The sequence below is a fragment of the Barbus barbus genome (genome assembly GCF_936440315.1).
Source record: "Barbus barbus genome assembly, chromosome: 25".
Lineage (NCBI taxonomy): Eukaryota > Metazoa > Chordata > Actinopteri > Cypriniformes > Cyprinidae > Barbus > Barbus barbus.
The window spans coordinates 27,396,287-27,415,552 of NC_136753.1; the positions used below are offsets into that span (position 1 = coordinate 27,396,287).

The window sequence follows — 19,266 nt, forward strand, 5'->3', positions numbered from 1 at the left end:
TTAGAAATTAAGTAAAATATTTGCACAGTATATGAGCTGTTTGGTGATATGTGGAAACTATAGCACAACACTTTAAGAGACTTAAATAGTTATGCACATGAAATAGAAAAGTTCTAATAATTTGATTGCAGTTGAATGTAGGAGTTGGTCAAGCTTAAGAGAGCGAAACAAATTGAATGTTGGCCAGCATTTAAAATAATTGGAGATTAGGAACTGCAAGACCGGTTTATTCTGATTCTTTAATAAATGCATTGAAAAAACAATGTTTTTCATATTTCAGTTGCAGCTGGTTTATGAAAGCAACAAGCCTTGTGATTTTTGCTTTAAACTATATTTAAGGCACAACTCTGCTTTTATGCCATATTCACATTGTGAAAGCCTCAATCAAATGTTTTTGAACATACTTTGACTCTTAGAAAAATGCAGCAGAAGAGATTCTTTTATACAAAAAGCATTTATTACAATATTTATTAATACACAGAACAATTAGACATTTTTGAAGTAAACTCCAGTCTGTTTTCATAAACACATCAGATGTATCCAATGATGTCATTGCATATGATAGGCTGTCGACTCCCCGTCTTCATGACAGCACTGAACTGGTAAAAGTCAGGTCCCAACTGGTGCAAACTTGTGTGGGACTGGTGAAAGAAGGGTTTGGGGGCTTGAAATCCCACAGGACAAGACATGCGTTTAGTGCAAGCCTTTCTGTCCTCAACTCCCTTTGACATGCTCGCTAATTTCCGTCGCATGTTGACCAGAAAGTCCTTGGCTATTTTGCGGCTGGCGTTCAGCTTGAGTTCTGCAGAATCTGGGCACTCTGGAAGATCCATCCAGTTCTTAATAAGATCTGCAAAGCTGTTGTCCCCGAGAACCAATGGTTGCCTATTACGGCCTCTGGTTAACAAAGATGTGGTCCAGTCCGTTGGGTCGCTGGCCTCAAATGACGTCCAGCGCTCCAGGCATGCGTCTGATGTGGATTTGGGTCGGATTCGGTTGGTGCGGACACATGCGGACGATGAAACGCGCACATTCCTCGTACGCCTCAACACCACACCCTCGTCCTGCCATGATGCTTCAGAATATCCCGAATCAAAGTCCAGGCTTTTCATGCTGCTCGGGGAGCCTTGAGGTAGACGGCCAACCCTGGCTTCCTCATTCTCTTCTTCCTCCAGCGGACTGGCCAGACAGCAGGCAGAATCATAGGTGCTGGCATCGCTGACGTCGGAGATCCGCAGGCGACTGAGCTGCTCCTGCTGTTGCGCCCTTTTCTGACAGGCTCGAGTCGCGTACGAGCACTTTGATTGGTCGGCGGGTTCTCGTATCTGCTTCAGATCCTGCAGAGACCTCATCATGTAGCGCATCTGGTCCTGGAAACAGTCGCCTGAACTGCGAACGCACAGCTAGAGAAAGAAAAAAGAAAAACAAAAGTTAGTGCATTGACTACACTTTTTTTTTTTTTATTAAAGTATCGCCCAACTATTAGTGTTTAATAATATTGAACTTTCATTAAAATTTTTGTTAATTTTTGGTATTTTGACAATGTTTTGAGTTTTTTTTATTTATTTATTTATTCTGTTGTGTTTTGTCAGTATTTTTAATTTTTCTCTTTTTGTTAAAGTTTTAGTTATTTTGTCATGTTTCGTCAGCATTATAAATTAGATTCTCTATTTACATTTATCAATTTTTCAAATTAGATATAAATTTTTATATTTTGTCTTTTCATTTTAGTTTAAGTTTGTGATTTTATTGTTTGAAATTTAGGCTTTTTTTCACGTAATGAGAACGCTTTGAGTTACCAATAATAAACCTGCACTATACTGTTGTACAGTCACAGTACATTGTCATAAGGACAAGATGAGCTTGTTCCTCAAATGTTCTAAAAAAACCTGTGAATCCATTGCTAGACTGATGTGTCCAGGAACTATAAATCGCCTTGGAAAACAATCCATGGACCAGGCCAATCAAACAGGCCATAAAGTTGACTGTTTTTCCCCTCAGATGAAAGCAGTCCAGAGTTTTCCACAGTGTAATCCAGCAGCATTAATCAACAACATGAGTGGGAGAGAAACAAACAATCCATTTGGCAGAGACTCGGGGGAGAAAAGTCAGAGCATGATGCATGCAGATACATCCGCACCGATTGTGGGAACGGGAAACAAGAGGAGTACCTTCCTGCCCCGCTTCTGTAAGAAAGAGAGGCCACACTTCTCCCACCTCAAGTTCATGATTAATGCACGGTTTGTTGTGGTCAAAAAGGGCATTTTTTGGGACAATGCTGCACTGTGTTGGCTATAGTTCACAGCAAATGAACAGCAATCAGACTAATTGGGTTCATTATGTCTGTTTGGGAGGGTTTAATACAAGGAAGAAAAAAAAACCTTTACAGTAATGCACTTCTAGCAGGGAATTACATCTACAAGTACTAAATATTCAACAGAACAGGAGTACCATTGCATTAACATTAACATTTTATAGAGAAATAAAATAAAAAAAAAATTTAAATTTTATATAAATTATAAAGTGAAGAAAAATTGTAAAAAAAAAAAAAAAAAAGCTATTTTAGCATCATTGAGATGCTATTATATATTTGTAATAGTTTTACATATTTTTGTATTTTCCATTTTAATTTGAATAAAGTTAATAAAATGTATGTTTGTCATTTTGCTCTTTTTATTAGATGTCTATTAATTTTGTATTTTTCAGTTTTTGCTTAAGCTATTTTAGCACATCAAGTTAAACTATATGAAAATGAGAAGTTTGTTAACATTTATTTCAAGTAAATCTTATTTCAAGTGGTTTTATTATTATAACAACAACTCTCCAGAATGTCTTGCACCCTCCTTAATTCTAACAAAAACGACAAAATTCCTCTCGACTAGGCTTGGCGTTATCAAAGTAGATTCTGAATCTAAGGTCCACACCTCTTAACAACCAGAAAGTCCCCGTTTATCCAGCAATAACATCACCCTACTCTCAGGCGATTTACTTTACTTTCACTTCCAGCTCTGCTGTAGCCGTTAAGCATTTGGGATTTTTTGGGAATGCTTTTGAAAAGCAGAAAAAACACCTATGAATGCGTATAGACTGGGTTGAGGCAGAGCTATAGGACCAGTGACCACTCCATGATGTTATCACAGCTGTGAGAACTTAGCCATTTGGCTCTAAGCTGCAAGTGTGTGTGTTGAAAAGCCAGCGGTTGCCAGAGGCCATGAAAAATGCATAGAGCTGGGTGGTGGTTAACCTCCATCACTGCTGAAAACCTACATTTCATTTTAAAATTACAGTTCAAGATAGTTTATAATGCCTGAGGGAGGCACAAAAGGCATCAGTGCATGTGTCATATTAATATTTAAATATTGGGTGCAGCATTGCAGCATATGAACAAATTAATTCAAGATACAGCTTTTTAGACTCTTAACTGACATTTTAGTGGAAGTGCACAAAAAAAACACCACCTTACAGTTTTGGTTACCACAGTAAATGTTTTGCAAAGGTTGCTGCAATCTGTCCTCTCAGAGACAGAAGGGAATTGACTACTTGATTTTGTTACTAGTAGCCTACATAAAACAACATGCTGATGACTTTTTGACAGCCCAAATATACAGTTAATAAAAGAAAAACCTGGAATAGTTAGTATATGTAATATTTCATATTCCGTATAAATTCTGTTGATTCAATATGACTATGTTCTTCGTTAAATTGCATGAATTAGATAAATTGCATGAACTAAAGACGCAACCCTTGTTAGAAATATTATCTTTTTTAGACAACAATATCGAACAAGTACTAAAGCAAGCAAAGTATAACAATCACCATGTTTATTTTTCTTTTGCCGAGTTAGTCCACCTCAGTTTCCCCTGAAAAATAAATAAAGACAGATGTGGCATAAATATCGTATTTAAATAATGCACAGCTGTGCGGATATGCAACCTAAGAGAGTTTGAAGCACTTACCAACTGTACACAAAAAATAAAATATGCAAGAGTTATAAAGCTGTCCAGAACAATAGAAAAGCTCCTGATGCAGACGAGTCTTCTGCTTGTGTTTGGACTGAGCGCTTTTGACTGCGCCGTCAGTTTCCTGTCAGAAGAATCTCAACCAATCAGCGACACGCGTCCGCCTGCCAGCCAATCAAAGAGCGAGAAGTGAAACGTGAGCGAAGAACAAACGCTTCACACCTGAGAACTGCACTGATTGAGTGAGAATAATGTTTATTTATAACAAAATATGAATTAAAAAGAGTTATGAAATAAGAAATATTGCCAAGTCTATTTTATTCATGCACCTTGACCATATGTTCAACATTGGTTTACACAAGAAGCATTTTGGTCTAAAACAAGAGTTTTTCTAAGATTTAGATGTTGGCTCGGGTTTGTATTTTTTATGCTTTATTTTATCGTTTTGTATGTAAAGATCTTAGGAAATAGTTTCGTCAGCGGGATTCATTATTTACACAAAATGTTTATCTAGCGCCATCATGTGGTTGTGTGCAGAAGTGTATAAATATACATTAAAATGGAATAAATTACGTTTATTTGTATAGTGCTTTTCACGATGAAAATCGTTGCAAAGCAGCTTTACATAAAAAATTTAGTTTCTACATTATATTTAGTAATATCTAAATATAAACAGTATCTATTAGTATTAAATAATAATAGCTCATCAGTGGTGAGGAGTCTCAAGTTGATGTCCATATGGCAGAAATGAATGGTAAAAATCAAGCAGTTAATGTCATGTAATCAAACTGACGGTGAACACTATTAACAGCAATGATTATATGTTGCGATCAAACTTCTAGCAAAAGTTTTGTATGTCGTCTGAGGGTTGGCATCATCTCTTAGGTCTTTGGAAGAGTTGTACAACCAGCATCAGCAAAAACTAATGTGCTGCATCAAGAGACATACAATACAAAAAAAGACAAGGAGCACAAGTCTATCTTACATATCAACTTTTATTTCCAATGAAATCTTTTATGGTACTTCGATATTAACCCAAAGACTGTGGCCTAAGTTTTATTTAGCTCTTAAAATGTGCTCAACACTTTACACTTCTCATTTAATAGCGTGAATAAAAGCAGCCCTATGATCTACAGACAGTGAAAACAAGGCACAGACATCGCGCAAAAGAAGGGATGGTACAGCAACAGGAAGGAGAAATGTGAGGGTGGATATAAATATTTTACACGCGAGTCAATTCTGGACGGTGTCAAAGTCAAGCTAGTAGAGAGAGCGAGACATGAGGGAATGTCACGCCGTGGATCGGAGCGAGCGAGCAATTTCATATGATCCGTCATGCAACAATATATAGATGGAGCCTGGGATGTTACAAAAGAGATGTCTCGTTTTCTTTCTGTGCTCACATTAACTTTACAAAAGAAGCATTTTGCTATTGAGTTTAATAAAATGAGAACATCCATAAAAGAAGTCCTCCCCCACCCCCATTGGTAACCTGTCAGAAACGAAACCAAAGCTCAATAGAAACAAATATCAGAATATAATCCTGACTCTCCACCTGTTTCCTAGCAGAAAATAACTGCAAAATTAAATATTTACACATTGAGAACCAAGTTAAAATCAGGTTCTGGAAAGAAGGATGGTGTGCTGGAATTCAGTGAAGTTTCTCTTTTCCTTGTTCACGAGTCTTTTTCAGGTTGTCACATAAAAAACATTACGATTCTTATAGGTAGTTGAAGGCAGTCTAGCATGTCGTGTCGAACCAGCTCCATCAAACAGTTTACACCTTCCTGAGGAATAACACAACAAATCAAGAAGGTTATTAACAGTTTGACGCAATAAATTAAAAGTAAGCAATTTATCATCTAATGATCAGTTTAAAAAGGTTAGCCTCAATGAGCTTTAGCACTGATTAAGCATTAAATTGATCAAAAAAACATTATGTGATTGTATATAAATTAAAAGCTGTTTTTGTCAAAGAATCCTGAAAAACTAAATGTATTAATTTCCACAAAGATGTGAAACAGCGCAATAAAAAAAAATTCTGAGCAACAAATCAGCATATTAGAATGATTTCTGAAGGATCATGTGACACTGAAGTGATGATGCTTTGATCACAGGAATTAATTACATTTTACAATATATTATAATCAAAAACAGTTCATTTAAATTGTAATAGAATTTCACAATATTTCTGTTTTTATTGTATTTCTGATCAAATAAATGCAGCCTTGGAAAATCTTGTTAAAAATACTATTTTTATAGTGTATCTGAACACAGAGGTGTGTTTTGAGCATGAATGGTTCATGTGTGTGTATTAACCTCATCATTCTCTTGGCCACCTTCATTAAAAAAGGCCGCAGTCCTTCAGGTTATTTTTGATGATGACGTCAGTGACGGCGTCGAACACAAACTGCACGTTCTTAGTGTCAGTCGCGCAGGTAAAGTGGGTGTAAATTTCCTTGGTGTCTTTTTTCTTGTTGAGTTCCTCAAACTTGGTCTGGATGTAACTGGCAGCCTCGTCGTATTTATCGGCTCCTGTATAACAGGAAATATTTGAACCTTTAAAAAACTGTTTTTAGCAAAATAACTTAATGGTAACTATAATGTTTTGGTTGCACTACACATGACAAAAGAATGTTCATTTGTGGGATAATGTGATTTTGAATAAGCAGTGGTGAAGTCAAAGACCTGAGTACTCCGGGAAGCAGATGGCGAGAGGGCTGCGTGTGATCTTCTCCTCAAACAGATCCTTCTTGTTGAGGAAGAGGATGATGGAGGTCTCGGTGAACCACTTGTTGTTACAGATGGAGTCGAACAGCTTCATGCTTTCATGCATGCGGTTCTGAAAAAGAGGAGTGTGACGATTGAGAAACTGAAGATGCTGCACAGTAACTCAACATCAGAGGGCGCTGTCATCTTACGTTTGCTCTGTAGAGGCTGCAGTCTAGTGTACACTAGTTTGACAAGGGTCTTTATTAGTATTAGTTATGCATTAGTCAGTGTTGTGACTGTTGGTAACACAAAAGACACCAGTCTAAATTAAAACTGAGAACTGATTTCGAAATATCCACATGCTCAAGTAGCTATTTACTCGTTTTAAGAAAAGTGTTTACTTAAATTGTTACTAATTTTAATACTAATTCAGTCAATATCACTATATCAATGTCAATATTGATCGCATAAAATGCTATATGAATAAAGAGAATTTTTAAAATGAATTATTCCCAGATCTTATGATAAATTAACAATTTTAAATGTATCGCAAAATAATGAAATACTTCCAAAATCTTATTATATAATTTTAATATGTTTAAGCTTACTGCTCAACCTTAAATAATTCAATATTTCCCCAATCTTATAATGCTATATTTTAATGTATTGCTCAACATTAAAATAAAGAAATACTTTCCCAATTGTATAATTTTATATAACATTATTCATTTGTTTAAATATATTGCTCAACCTCAAAATAAATACTTTTTGGAAATGTACAATTCTTGGACAAGGTTTGCAAAACTAATCATACAAATTCATAACTCAATAACCCGCAATATTTTCCATGACTTTGCTGTGGCTCTGATTATTTTAAAAAGAGCACACCTAAAACTAAACCTCTCCAAGCCTATTGTTTTAAGGCTGTATCTGAAACTCACCATCTCCTCATCTTCTGCCAGCACCAGGTCATAAGCGCTCAGAGCCACACAGAAGATGATGGCTGTTACTCCCTCGAAGCAATGGATCCATTTCTTCCGCTCTGACCTCTGACCTCCCACATCAAACATCCTGAAGAGAGGAGGGAATAAGGAGGCCATAAAAAGGGAGAATATTTTATGTTGAAGATACTGAAATGCAGCAGCAGAAGGTGAAAGTGTCACTTTTCGCGTGACCATTAACATTTCATGAGGGTCTCAGAACAAAGACAAACCGAAGATAATGAGAATCCCTTTCACTTTCCATATAGCTTCTCTAGCTCTATAGTAACCTGTTCGACACATTCAGAACTCTTATTTTATAATAGATTGTTTTGTGTATAATATTAATATTGCTCCATGAAGTAGCATAATGAAAGCAGATCACGAGGCATTGCAAATGCTCCGAATTCCAAGAAATATTTAACTGGTGGAAGGGCGTGATAAGACATTAAATACATTCAATTTAAAGGATTTTGCTTACATTATTTTAATAGTTTTCAATTTGATCAAAAGTTGCAAGCATGAAAACCACATGCAAAATAATTAAATTACATATTTTTATAATTAAATATTTGTAATGTATAAAACAAATCTACAAATATTTATTTTAATTTATTCAACTTAATATTTTAATATATAAATATTTTTTACTTGCATGTAGCTTGCATGTCGAGAAACTAGTGCAATGACACATTTTTAGGAAACTGTTGATATGACTGTGTTGCTTCTAGACACAAAGCATTAAATGTTTCTCACTTGAAGTGCAGATCTTTAAAAGTGAAATGTGTCTCCACGATCCCAGTGGTCTTCACTCGGGTCCTCAGGACGTCCTGCTGGGTGGGGATGTAGTCTGCCCGTCCTATCCTGTCCATATCATTCAGATAACTACACAAAAACACATATATATGCAATTAGGTCACTCACATCACAGCTCAAATGAAGAAGTGTCATGAGAATTAATCATTAATATATGCAGTCAGTCTTAAAAAGCTTCATTCTCAGTGACCTGCTGAGAGCAGCATTAAATCTGCCTTCATTTCTGTGTCACAGTCATAGAGTATGTGAGCAGGGGAATGGTGTTTGTATTCACCGCATCTGCGCTCGCTTTTGAGATCCGACACCTGTTTTAGTGCCTGATAAGCTGTGTTTACAATGGACTGCTTGCAACTGAATACTACAGTATTTCTTACTACAGGAGTTCGCAACTTTTTAGTCAGCAAACCCCTCTAGAATAGAGATTATTTACATGACAGACCACTTGAGACTTATTTAACCAATGCCATTACATTTCAATTACATACTGCAACCACTGTATCCCACAATCCATGCATATGTATGTGTGTGTATGTGTGTGTGTTTTTGTGACAAATGAGGACTTAAATTTGTATAATGACACAGGTATGACGGGTATTACAAGGTGAAGGTGACTTTTCAGGACATTGACCCATGTCCCCACTTTTCAAAATGCTTATAAATCATACAGAGTGAGTTTTTTTTGGGCAAAGTAGAAATGCACAGTCTCCTGTGAGGGCTAAGTTTAGGTGTAGGGCAATAGCACACACAGTTTGTACAGTATAAAAACCATTACGCCTATGGGATGTCCCCACTTTTCACAAAAACAAACGTGTGTGCGTGCGTGTATGTGTGTATGCATGTGTGTATAGATAGATATATATATGCAACTATTTTATATACTATAGTTTATGCAGCCAGTCATTTGCCTATTTCATACAGTAAACCTGCCTGCTGTGTACAGTAATCAGTGAAATTTGATTTGAGTCCAATCTTCAGCAGTTTCAGCAACACAACAGCTGCTCGTGTGTGAATTAGACTTTGACTGGAAGCCATAAACAGTCATATTAGCTCAGTGAGCCATCGCTGTTGGACAGGCTACAGGCCCCAGCGCTGAGCGCATTACTATGGCAACCCTGACTGACACTGACCTTTCATACATCATGATTCAGGCTGAAGAATTAGGTCATACTTTCACAACATGTGATCGACAGAAGATACCATTTCAGTTTCATAATAGTCCTTATAATTTCACCTATAAATGTGAAAACAAAGGGTTTTCTGACCATTTAAACAGTTAAGATGCAACCCTTTTCTCCTTTATGGGTGAATATTACAAAAGCCTGTCAAGAAGAGCCATACTTCACACACACAAAATTATATATTATATATACACACATTATATTATATTATATCTTACACCTAGAAAAAAAATATATATATATAAAAATTCATTGCTGTAAAAAAAAAAAAAAAAAAAAATGAAAAAGGTAAAAATATATATATTTTCAACAAGTATTCAGTCAGTTCATAAAAAAAAAAAATCCTTCAAAATTGGCTATAACATTAAAATTATTTGATTTAAAAAATATTTTAACTATATCAGTTAAATATATGACCCAGATGTGTTTAATAAATTCAATATATTCACATAAGCATGTGGTAATTGAACTATTTCCCTCTATTATGGCATTAGTCTGTAAAGCACGAGAAAGGACATGTAGAAATGTGCCCGTGTTCACAGCCGATCAGCTCTAATCTTCACCTCTGTTGCCTGTGGCATGTATACTGTGTCTGTGTGTGTGTCTGCATGCCATTTGTGAATTACATTGTAAACTCTTCAGTTCAAACTGATTTACAACATCAACAGGTGACAACAAGAACAATAATTCTATTAAATTAAACACAAATAAAATACTTATTTCCTGAGGTTATGCATTCACTATTAAATACAAATCGCATTACTCTGAATAAAACGGTTTAGCCCAGAGTCATTTATAACTGCAATCATAAATGAAAAACAGAGCTCATCTATTGTGAGATTAACTGAAATGACCCACTATCTTCCTTTAGTTTGACTGTTAATTCACATTTCATGCTTTGAAAGTTTATTTCCTAGAACGCTAGTCTTCCCGCCAGCACTAGTTTTAATGGGCGGCACTACAGAAGGTTTCAGGATGAAGATCATATGATGGGCAGAGAGAAGCAGGGCTTTCAGCTGCATGGCCTGAGGATCGTGACAGACTCCATCTGCTTTAACTACAGCAGGATGAGTCTGAGATGTGGGAATGTGAGGACTTCAACAAATATACTGAGCTGAAAAGCAACTCTTAATGCTTCTTTTGATCTTGGTTAAGGACTAACTTATGTATTGCCATTAAGTATCCGACTGCTGCAGGGTTCTTAAAGTTTTTAGGCCCAGAACTCATGAGATTTTGTGTTTAGCTGTTAACCACAATTATATCTTCAACCATACATGTATTTTATCTATATCAGTTAAAAAGAAATTAAATAAAACGCACATGAAACTACATTTTACCTGAAATGGAAAAACAAAGAAACAAACATATACATCTATAAATGCATACATGCATACACATTTATTCCAAAGTTAAAAATTATACACATATAATTTATAGACTTTATAATAAAATTAATTATAAATAAATGCTTAATCTTTATATAAATATTTATCTTGACCTTGAATGTAAATAAGGATTTTTTAATAAGAATATTATATATTTTATTTATCTACTTTACATTTAAACAACATATTTATGTATATTAAATTATTAATATCAATACCTGATTGTCTTAATATTTATCAGGTAGAACCTTTTTATAACCCGAATTACGGAAATGTTGGGACGTTTTTTAAATTTGAAAAAAATAAATAAAAAGAATTTCAGATCACATGAGCTAATATTTTATTCACAATAGAAGATAGATAACAAATGTTTAAACTGAGAAATTTTACAATTTTATGCACAAAATTAGCTCATTTTGTGATTATTTTTAGTTTAATGATGCGCCAAATGTTCTCTATAGGTGAAAGATGTGGACTGCAGGCAGGCCAATTCAGCACCCAGACTCTTCTACTACGAAGCCATGCTGTTGTAATAGCTGCAGTATGTGGTTTTGCATTGTCCTGCTGAAATACAAGTCATCTGGAGGGAAGCATATGTTGCTCTAAAACCTTTATATACCTTTCAGCATTCATAGTGCCTTCCAAAACATGCCGTATGCACTTATGCACCCCCATACCATCAGAGATGCTGGCTTTTGAACTGAACGCTGATAACACACTGGAAGGTCTCCCTCCTCTTTAGCCCGGTGGACACGGCGTCCCTGATTTCCAACAAGTATGTCAAATTTGGACACTTCGAAACAGTCCATTTTAAATGAGCCTTGGCCCACAGGACACGACAGCGCTTCTGGACCATGTTCACATATGGCTTCCATTTTGCATGATAGAGCTTTAGCTGGCAGCTAAATAGCACGGCGGATTGTGTTTAGTGGTTTCTGGAAGTATTCCTAGGCCCATTTAGTAATGCATCACTGCCGATGAGTGATGCAGTGTTGTCTGAGATCCCGAAGACCACGGGCATCCAACAAAGGCCTTGTCCCTTATGTACAGAGTTTTCTCCAGTTTCTCTGAATCTTTTTGATGATGTTATGCACTGTAGATGATGAGATTTGCAAAGATTGTTTGTAATTTGTAATTTGACGTTGAGGAACGTTGCTTTTAAAGTATTCCACAATCTTTTTACGGACTCTCACAGATTGGAGAGCCTCTGCCCATCTTTAATTCTGAGAGACTCTGTCTCTCCAAGACATCCCTTTTACAGCTAATCATTTTACAGACCTGATGTCAATTAACTTGTTTCTAGATGTTCTCCCAGCTTAATCTTTTCAAAAGTTCTTGCTTTTTCAGCCCTTTGTTGGCCCCGTGCCAACTTTTTTTGAGACCTGTAGCAGGGATCAAATTTGAAATGGGCTCATTTAGTGGATAAGTATACAATTTCTCAGTTTAAACATTTATTATGTTCTCTATGTTCTATTGTGGATAAAATATTGGCTCATGTGATTTGAAAGTCTTTTAGTTTTCATTTTATTCAAATTTTAAAAAGTGTCCCAACATTTCTGGATTTTGGGTTGTATATTCATTAAACACTTACATTTATTTGTATTTGTCTACAAAACTATATGCATCTAAGCAATCACCTTCAGAACGAAAGGTTAAGACTGATGAAGCAAATTCAGTCAAATGTGTCCAAACTTTCAATTTAATGTCACAGTGTGTATGTGTGGGGCAGGGGGGTGTTGGGGGTGTGTGGGTCAGTGAAGGTCAGTGCGTTCACATTGTGACCTCTTTAAAGGCAGGAGACATTTCTGCTAACAAAAACAGATGGACTTGGCATTGAGATCCCTGCTTGAACCTGCCTCCCATCATGCATCAGGGTTTATGTGCTGGTGCTAAAACACCATTAAAGTCACATTCTGTCTAGGGAGAGATTTGTAATTTAGTTTTGTGCTGCCACTCCTCGCACAATTGTGTTCCTCAAGTGTTTGTGTTTATGCAGCTCTGAAGTGAAATCTAATTAAACAACAGGCCGTGTGAGGCATGAGCTGCAGTGATCCGACAGAAGTGAAGGAGTGAAGGGAGAGGATTTAACTGCTGAAAAATGACTAACACACGGCCTCGAGTGGATTACTGCTCTCATAAAACAACAACATGATAAAAGACACCAACGAGTGTGTTTTAGGATTAAGCCATCTATTTTAAGCTACTGTTTTTATTAATACTTACATTTTACTTAAGTGTGCATTCGATTAAAAAAAAACTTAAAATGTCAAAAAATAAAAAATGCTGAACAGTTTCCAAATAAGCAGCAGCACAACTGTTTTTTACATTGATAATAATTAGAAATGTTTAAGCAGCAAATCAGCATATTAGAATGATTTCTGAAGGATCATGTGACACTGAAGACTGCAGTAATGATGCTAAAATTATATTGAAAATATATTCAAATTGATTTGAATATTATTTAAAACTGTAATATTTGACCATATTTTTACTGTATTTGTAATCAAATAAATGCAGCTTTGGTGAGCAGAAGAGACTTCTTACCTCAAAATTTGAACAGTAATGTATAAAGGTCATGTAGCCAACCTAAAGTGCTATCACTCTGCATGCAAACAACTTCATCACCGTCTCTGTGCTTTTTGTGCATGTATACATATTTAAACATCAAGCCCATCTCTGTTGTAAGAATATGATCACACACATAAACATGGTTTTCTTACATTGCCAGGGTATTTTTGAGGTTTGAAATGCACATTGTTCCAAAAATAATTAATAAAAATAGTCATAAAAATAATTAACATAAAAATCAATTAATCTAATTTTAGACCATTTTCATGCCTATCAGTGCAGCAATTTATGCATTTATAAGGAATTCAATTCAGTCAGACCGTGAGCATGACTCATCCAATGAGATTTTAGGGGCGGAGCTATATGCATTTTAGAATTTGGGCTTCCACAGCGTTACACCATATCCATGCCAGTGAAATACCTACCAATAAAATACTGTAGTGATGAGCATAACTAGTAAGACTATGCTTAAAATATATTTACTAGAGTCTAATTTAACTAAATTCTAGATGGAGCATGCGTATGGGAGTGTAAATGTATAGTAAGATGTGAAGCAGGAGCAGTATTTTGTGTTTGTGTGTGTAGACACTCACTAGGCAGCAGAGTCGTTGAGCTGATATTCTCTAGATCGGGTGAAACATCCCTGAACCCCACTGTCGGCCCACAGTCTGCGGATCACATTGGCCAGATCATCAGTTAAGATGCCCTGCTCCTCTGCTGCTGCAGATAGAGCAAACAGCTGCCGCGCATCGTCCTGCATGCGCGCACACACACACACACACACACACACACACACACACGAGATGTGCTGAGCGAGGAATAAAACATTGCTGAAAGAACTTAAATTTAACCGAAAGCAAACTTTGCTTTAGATCAATTACAGATTACCTTGAGCTGGGATTTACTGCAAAATTACTGTCTCCAAACATATTACCATGGTATATTTGTAATGGCAATACTTCAAGTTAAAATCACCAAGGAATTGCTTAGTGAATCATTTATTGATGCACAGAATAACTCGATCCGCCTCTGAAGGATCTGAGATTGTATGCAAAACATTAAACCAGAAGATCAGAAAAGTGAAGTTACAAGAGTGTGCGGGACTCTCTGAATTATTTACAGAAACCCAGCATGACCTATATACTCATCTCAGACATTACAGGAGGTCTTACCATTCGAGCGGTCTCTCCATAGTCGATCTTGAGGTTGCTCATGGCTTTAATGATGGCCATTATTGACTGGATGGTGTTGCTGTAGACCACGGCTCTGTACTGCTTACACTCGTCTTCTGAGTAGCCGTCTTCATGGATGATTCTGAACACAGGGTGAAACGGAATAAATAAATTATGGTGGCACTTTATTTTACAATCCTGTTACTCATGTACACTGCCCTCCAAAAGTTTGGAAACACCCCTGGCAAAGTGTGGTTTTGAACGATATCAGCATAAATCCTTAATGTTTTGGTGCAAATACATTAAAGTAACTTGACATTATCATTGAAGACCAGCAGTAATCATTTTCAAATGTCAGACATGCCCCTTTGCCAGCTGTGATGCCTGGTTACTGGTTTAAAGTTTAATGATGCCTGGTTAAACTGTTTATGTAATAAAATATGTTTTCGTAGTTTGTGTTGTCCCTTATCAGTGCAAAATTATCACAAATTAAAAAGGATTCATGCCAATGTTGTCCAAAACCCAACTTTTCAAGGGCGTTTCCAAACTTTTGGAGGGCAGTGTACATACTCATGTACTTCTCATAGTAATTACAATAACTAGGTATTAACCCTGAACCTACCCCTAAACCTAACCCTACCCCATGTAGTTACCTTATATTACCAGTACTTTCTTAGGTAGGTACACTATAAGTACATGTAAGTTTACGTACTGTAAAATAAAGTGCAACCTAAATTACATTGACCTGAAAGATCAGCAGAGAATGGTATAATACTATCTGAAAATATATCAAATAAATGATATCTGGGAAAGCTAAAAATCAGTATTCAAATAATTTGAATCAAAAGACTCTCTGTAATCATTTATTTTAATTGGTCTGATTGATTGTCAATCACATGAGTCTTATGGGGCAAATATTGGAGGCAAAAAATATTAGACAATAATAGGCTATACAGTTGTTGCTACAACTAAAACTGTAGCCTATATATTTATTTTGAAAACTTATATTGGCCATCATATCAACTATATCAGCCATAAAAGTAATTATCAACCAACGTGTATTTGCGCCTCGGATTTAAAACATACAGTTTCTAGTGCTGAGCAGGAATGTGCATCATTTAACACATTCCATATTCACTAACGTCAGCAGATATCTGCCTTCTCTTCCTATAACAGAGTCAGCAAATATAAAATAGGCCAGTTGGGCCTTATTGACATGATACTTTATATTACATCTTTATCAAAACCATTTAAATGCATTTGACTTAAAAAAAAAAAAAAAAAAAAAAAAACTGAAAAGGTCAGTAAGGAAAACATTAGAAATATATATATTTTTTTTAAATGTTTTTTGGCAGCTCAGAAGAGAGGAAGCTCAGGCAGACGGATCTTAAAGGGTTTGATCAAATAAAGCTGAATCTTCATGCGCTTGGTGAACGGTGAATTAAAGAAAGCTGTGATACATGACACCTGTTACTCTGGGTATAAAGCAGCAGAATTTGCAGCGTCTGAAACTCCCGTCTGCTGCTAACACTCATTATCATTGTAACACTGTTTCTGCTTAAACCTGCATTAATGACCCGAGCGTCAAACTGTGTGTCCTCATGAAAAATGGATCGAGATCCCAGCGCCTCCAAATGGAAATGGAATTCAAATGGAAATGATAAAACTATTCAAGGCTTTCGCCAGAGGCGTCATGCCGATGCAAACTAAGGGAGCACGTGCCCCCTCAGTGGATTTTGTATGCAGTTTCCAAAAGACAAAAAAATAGCCGAATCATAGCTTTATATTTGATACAGTCACACTGGCATGATAAGATCGTTCAGTGCGTTAAATCACCAGCTGCAAAATTCTAATCGGAGTTCTCTGGCTGGCGCTGAGCCAGAGACAGACATGTTTTTACAGCACTGCATTATAACCAATCACACACGATTCTGTTGAGCTTATGAATGCAATGGCCAATCAGAGACGTTCAGATGAGTCATCGCTGACACGCGGTGTTTTGTTCAGGGTGCGCTCACTGAGTGAACAAACTAAGATTAATTTCACAGTGCAAACAGATTCAGTGATTATAATGGGATTTTTTGAGACTGAAGTCTTGATAATGAAATGAGAATGTTTTTTGATAATGTAAGTTTCATTTGCTGTCTTCTGTACAATGAAAGTGATACGATTAGTAACTTACAACGTTTTATTAAATTCATGTTAAATACAAAGGCAGTTGTAAAATATTTTAAAGCATGACACCCATGTGGTTCTTATGTAAAAAGTCTAATTTTATGCGTAGTTAATGGGTCATTCTACAGAAATGCCCACTTTTGGTATGGCAAGATGTCTTAAAATATATTTATTTTTCGAACATTTAAACTTGGAGCACATTATAAGATTACCTTTTGACTTCATGAATATACATAAATGACAGGTTATTTTATTTAATTTAAAAAAAATCTTTTGTGCATTTATTTACCCATAAGGAAGGTGACACCAGTGATGGTAACAATAATAAAAAAAAAAAAAGCATTTTACAAAATGTCTGCTGCAAGGTATCAAACCACGTTGTCAATCCCTCACTAAATTAATCCATTTGTATTCTAGTTTTTTACAATTCTCTAACAATAAAGCAACTTTCAACTAAAAGCTTCATATGAAATCATGAGATAAATAAGAATTTCTGTTCTGAAAAGAGACAGTGGACTTATCATGGGCCGTTCTTCGTGGGTCTTCAGGAAAGAGGAAGAAGGAAGTCAAGTGATGTCATAAGTGTGATTTTTATTTCAAAATAAACTATTTTTGTTAAACGGTAACACCAGTGACAACTCCAGGGGACCACTACTTTCATTATTTTATAATATTTATTCATCATTTCGTTTTTTATGTCATTTATATGATATATTTGATAGTTATAAATATATTATTGTATTTTAAATGGTAGAAAAACCTGTTTTGGATCTCAAAATAAAGCACTTTTTCTCTGTACATGGCTGTGGGGACGAGCAGTTTTGTGGTGCTTGGAATTCTATATAATTAATTAATTAAAAAACAAACATTGCAACATTGATGGCTCAAGAAGGTGTAATTGTTCAAAGAACATATTGTTCCATTTTAAAATCGTAACCCTATAAAGTGTTTTTCAAGTGTAATATTTCTGTAAAGGCTAGGGACAGAAAAATGGACATTTCCATAGAATGACTCTAATAGAACATTAGGCTAATTCGCCCATCGCCCGTTATAAGATTAACTAACATGATATATAAAAGGTGCAAAATGCATTTACTTACAGTTTAATTACTGGGAATATTTTGAATAGCCTAAAAAGGGAAAAATTAAGTAAAACATAAGCCTACTACTATGTCAACCCCCACCTGTGCCCCCTTAAAAATAATAAGTGCATATCGCCCCTGGCTTTCGCTATCTCTCTTTGTGCATGCAACTTCTTCTTACACTGAAAGATATATATAGTACAATAAAAACATTTATAGCCAAGAATAAATGAGCACACCTTTCATCCAACAACTTTCATTTATCTTACAAAACAGTGACCTGATTGCTCTGCATATTATGCACACCATGTTATATATAGCCTTTTTTATTATTTCTCTCCTTTTACATAGTCAAGTAATTGCAAAAGAAACATTCAAACATGAGCTTTTAAAAAGGCATTCAACAGTAACAAACATTTAACTGTTTGGGGTCAGTAAGATTTAAAAAAACACTTTTATGCAGAAAGTATGAATTAAACTGGTCAAGAAATTCCTGTTTTTTTTAAATCATTAAATATGGAAAATTGTTTTTAGAAAAACATGAACCATTTCCAACAACAAGACATTTCTTGAGCAATCAGCATATTAGAATGATTTCTGAAGGATCATGCGACACTGAAGACTGAAGTAATGATGCTGAAAATTCAGCTTTACATCATAGAAATAAATTACATTTTAAAATATATTCAATTTATAAACAGTTATTTTAATGTGCAATAATATTTCCCAATATTACTTTATTTTTCATCAAATAAATGCAGCCTTGGTGAGCATATGAGACTTTCAAAATCACCAAAAACAATCTTACAGACTATACATTTTTGAATGGTAGCATACGAACAAAGCATAAACTAATTATTCTTAATAACCTAATGAAATGGAAAGGTGTTGTTACTGTATGGACACTGAGGGCTCAGAGAACTGCTAAATGATTTACTCTACTAAATCATATCAAAATAAAATCAAGAAAGCATGCCAAATACTGAAAATAGCATTGAATAGTTGTATTAAAGATTTAAAATATACTGAAATATATGCTAATGTATGCCAAATGGTGTGTTTATGAAGTGTGCATCCACACATGCTTAATCTTGCAAGATGTTTTGTAGCATGAGGGTTACCATCTAGACATCTAACAGAGCAGAGCTGCACAAAGAGAGCGGTGCTATATTTTGGTTTCGTGAGGAGATGGATGGTGTCTATTAATCATGAACAAATGAGGGCATCTGCAGTAAAAGG

The 19,266-nt window shown here is 35.5% G+C and overlaps 2 protein-coding genes across 3 annotated transcripts in view; both read right to left on the bottom strand.

The window, feature by feature from the left end:
- Nucleotides 1-220: 220 nt before the first annotated feature.
- On the bottom strand, nucleotides 221-4,063 carry LOC306844970 (PAK4-inhibitor inka2-like). 2 transcript variants are annotated; one of them, XM_079377438.1, is made up of 3 exons: nucleotides 3,957-4,059; nucleotides 3,817-3,860; nucleotides 221-1,403 (listed from the first exon to the last, which is right to left on the bottom strand). In XM_079377438.1, the coding sequence occupies exons 2-3, from the start codon at nucleotides 3,817-3,819 to the stop codon at nucleotides 531-533; spliced, it is 876 nt and encodes a 291-aa protein (XP_079233564.1). In that variant the 5' UTR covers nucleotides 3,820-3,860; nucleotides 3,957-4,059; the 3' UTR covers nucleotides 221-530. The 2 variants fall into 2 exon arrangements, with proteins under 2 accessions (XP_079233564.1, XP_079233565.1); XM_079377439.1 differs by lacking the exon at nucleotides 3,817-3,860 and having other exon boundaries at nucleotides 443-1,403; nucleotides 3,957-4,063.
- Nucleotides 4,064-4,935: 872 nt separating this feature from the next.
- LOC306844554 (guanine nucleotide-binding protein G(i) subunit alpha-2) overlaps nucleotides 4,936-19,266 on the bottom strand; it is a 46,086-nt gene continuing 31,755 nt past the window's right edge. Inside the window, exons 4-10 of the mRNA XM_079376777.1 lie at nucleotides 14,771-14,912; nucleotides 14,192-14,352; nucleotides 8,408-8,536; nucleotides 7,613-7,742; nucleotides 6,648-6,801; nucleotides 6,279-6,494; nucleotides 4,936-5,746 (exon numbers count right to left, since the gene is read on the bottom strand). Of these exons, the coding sequence (XP_079232903.1) occupies nucleotides 6,304-6,494; nucleotides 6,648-6,801; nucleotides 7,613-7,742; nucleotides 8,408-8,536; nucleotides 14,192-14,352; nucleotides 14,771-14,912 (907 nt within the window). The 3' untranslated portion in view covers nucleotides 4,936-5,746; nucleotides 6,279-6,303. The remainder of the gene's footprint in view (nucleotides 5,747-6,278; nucleotides 6,495-6,647; nucleotides 6,802-7,612; nucleotides 7,743-8,407; nucleotides 8,537-14,191; nucleotides 14,353-14,770; nucleotides 14,913-19,266) is intronic.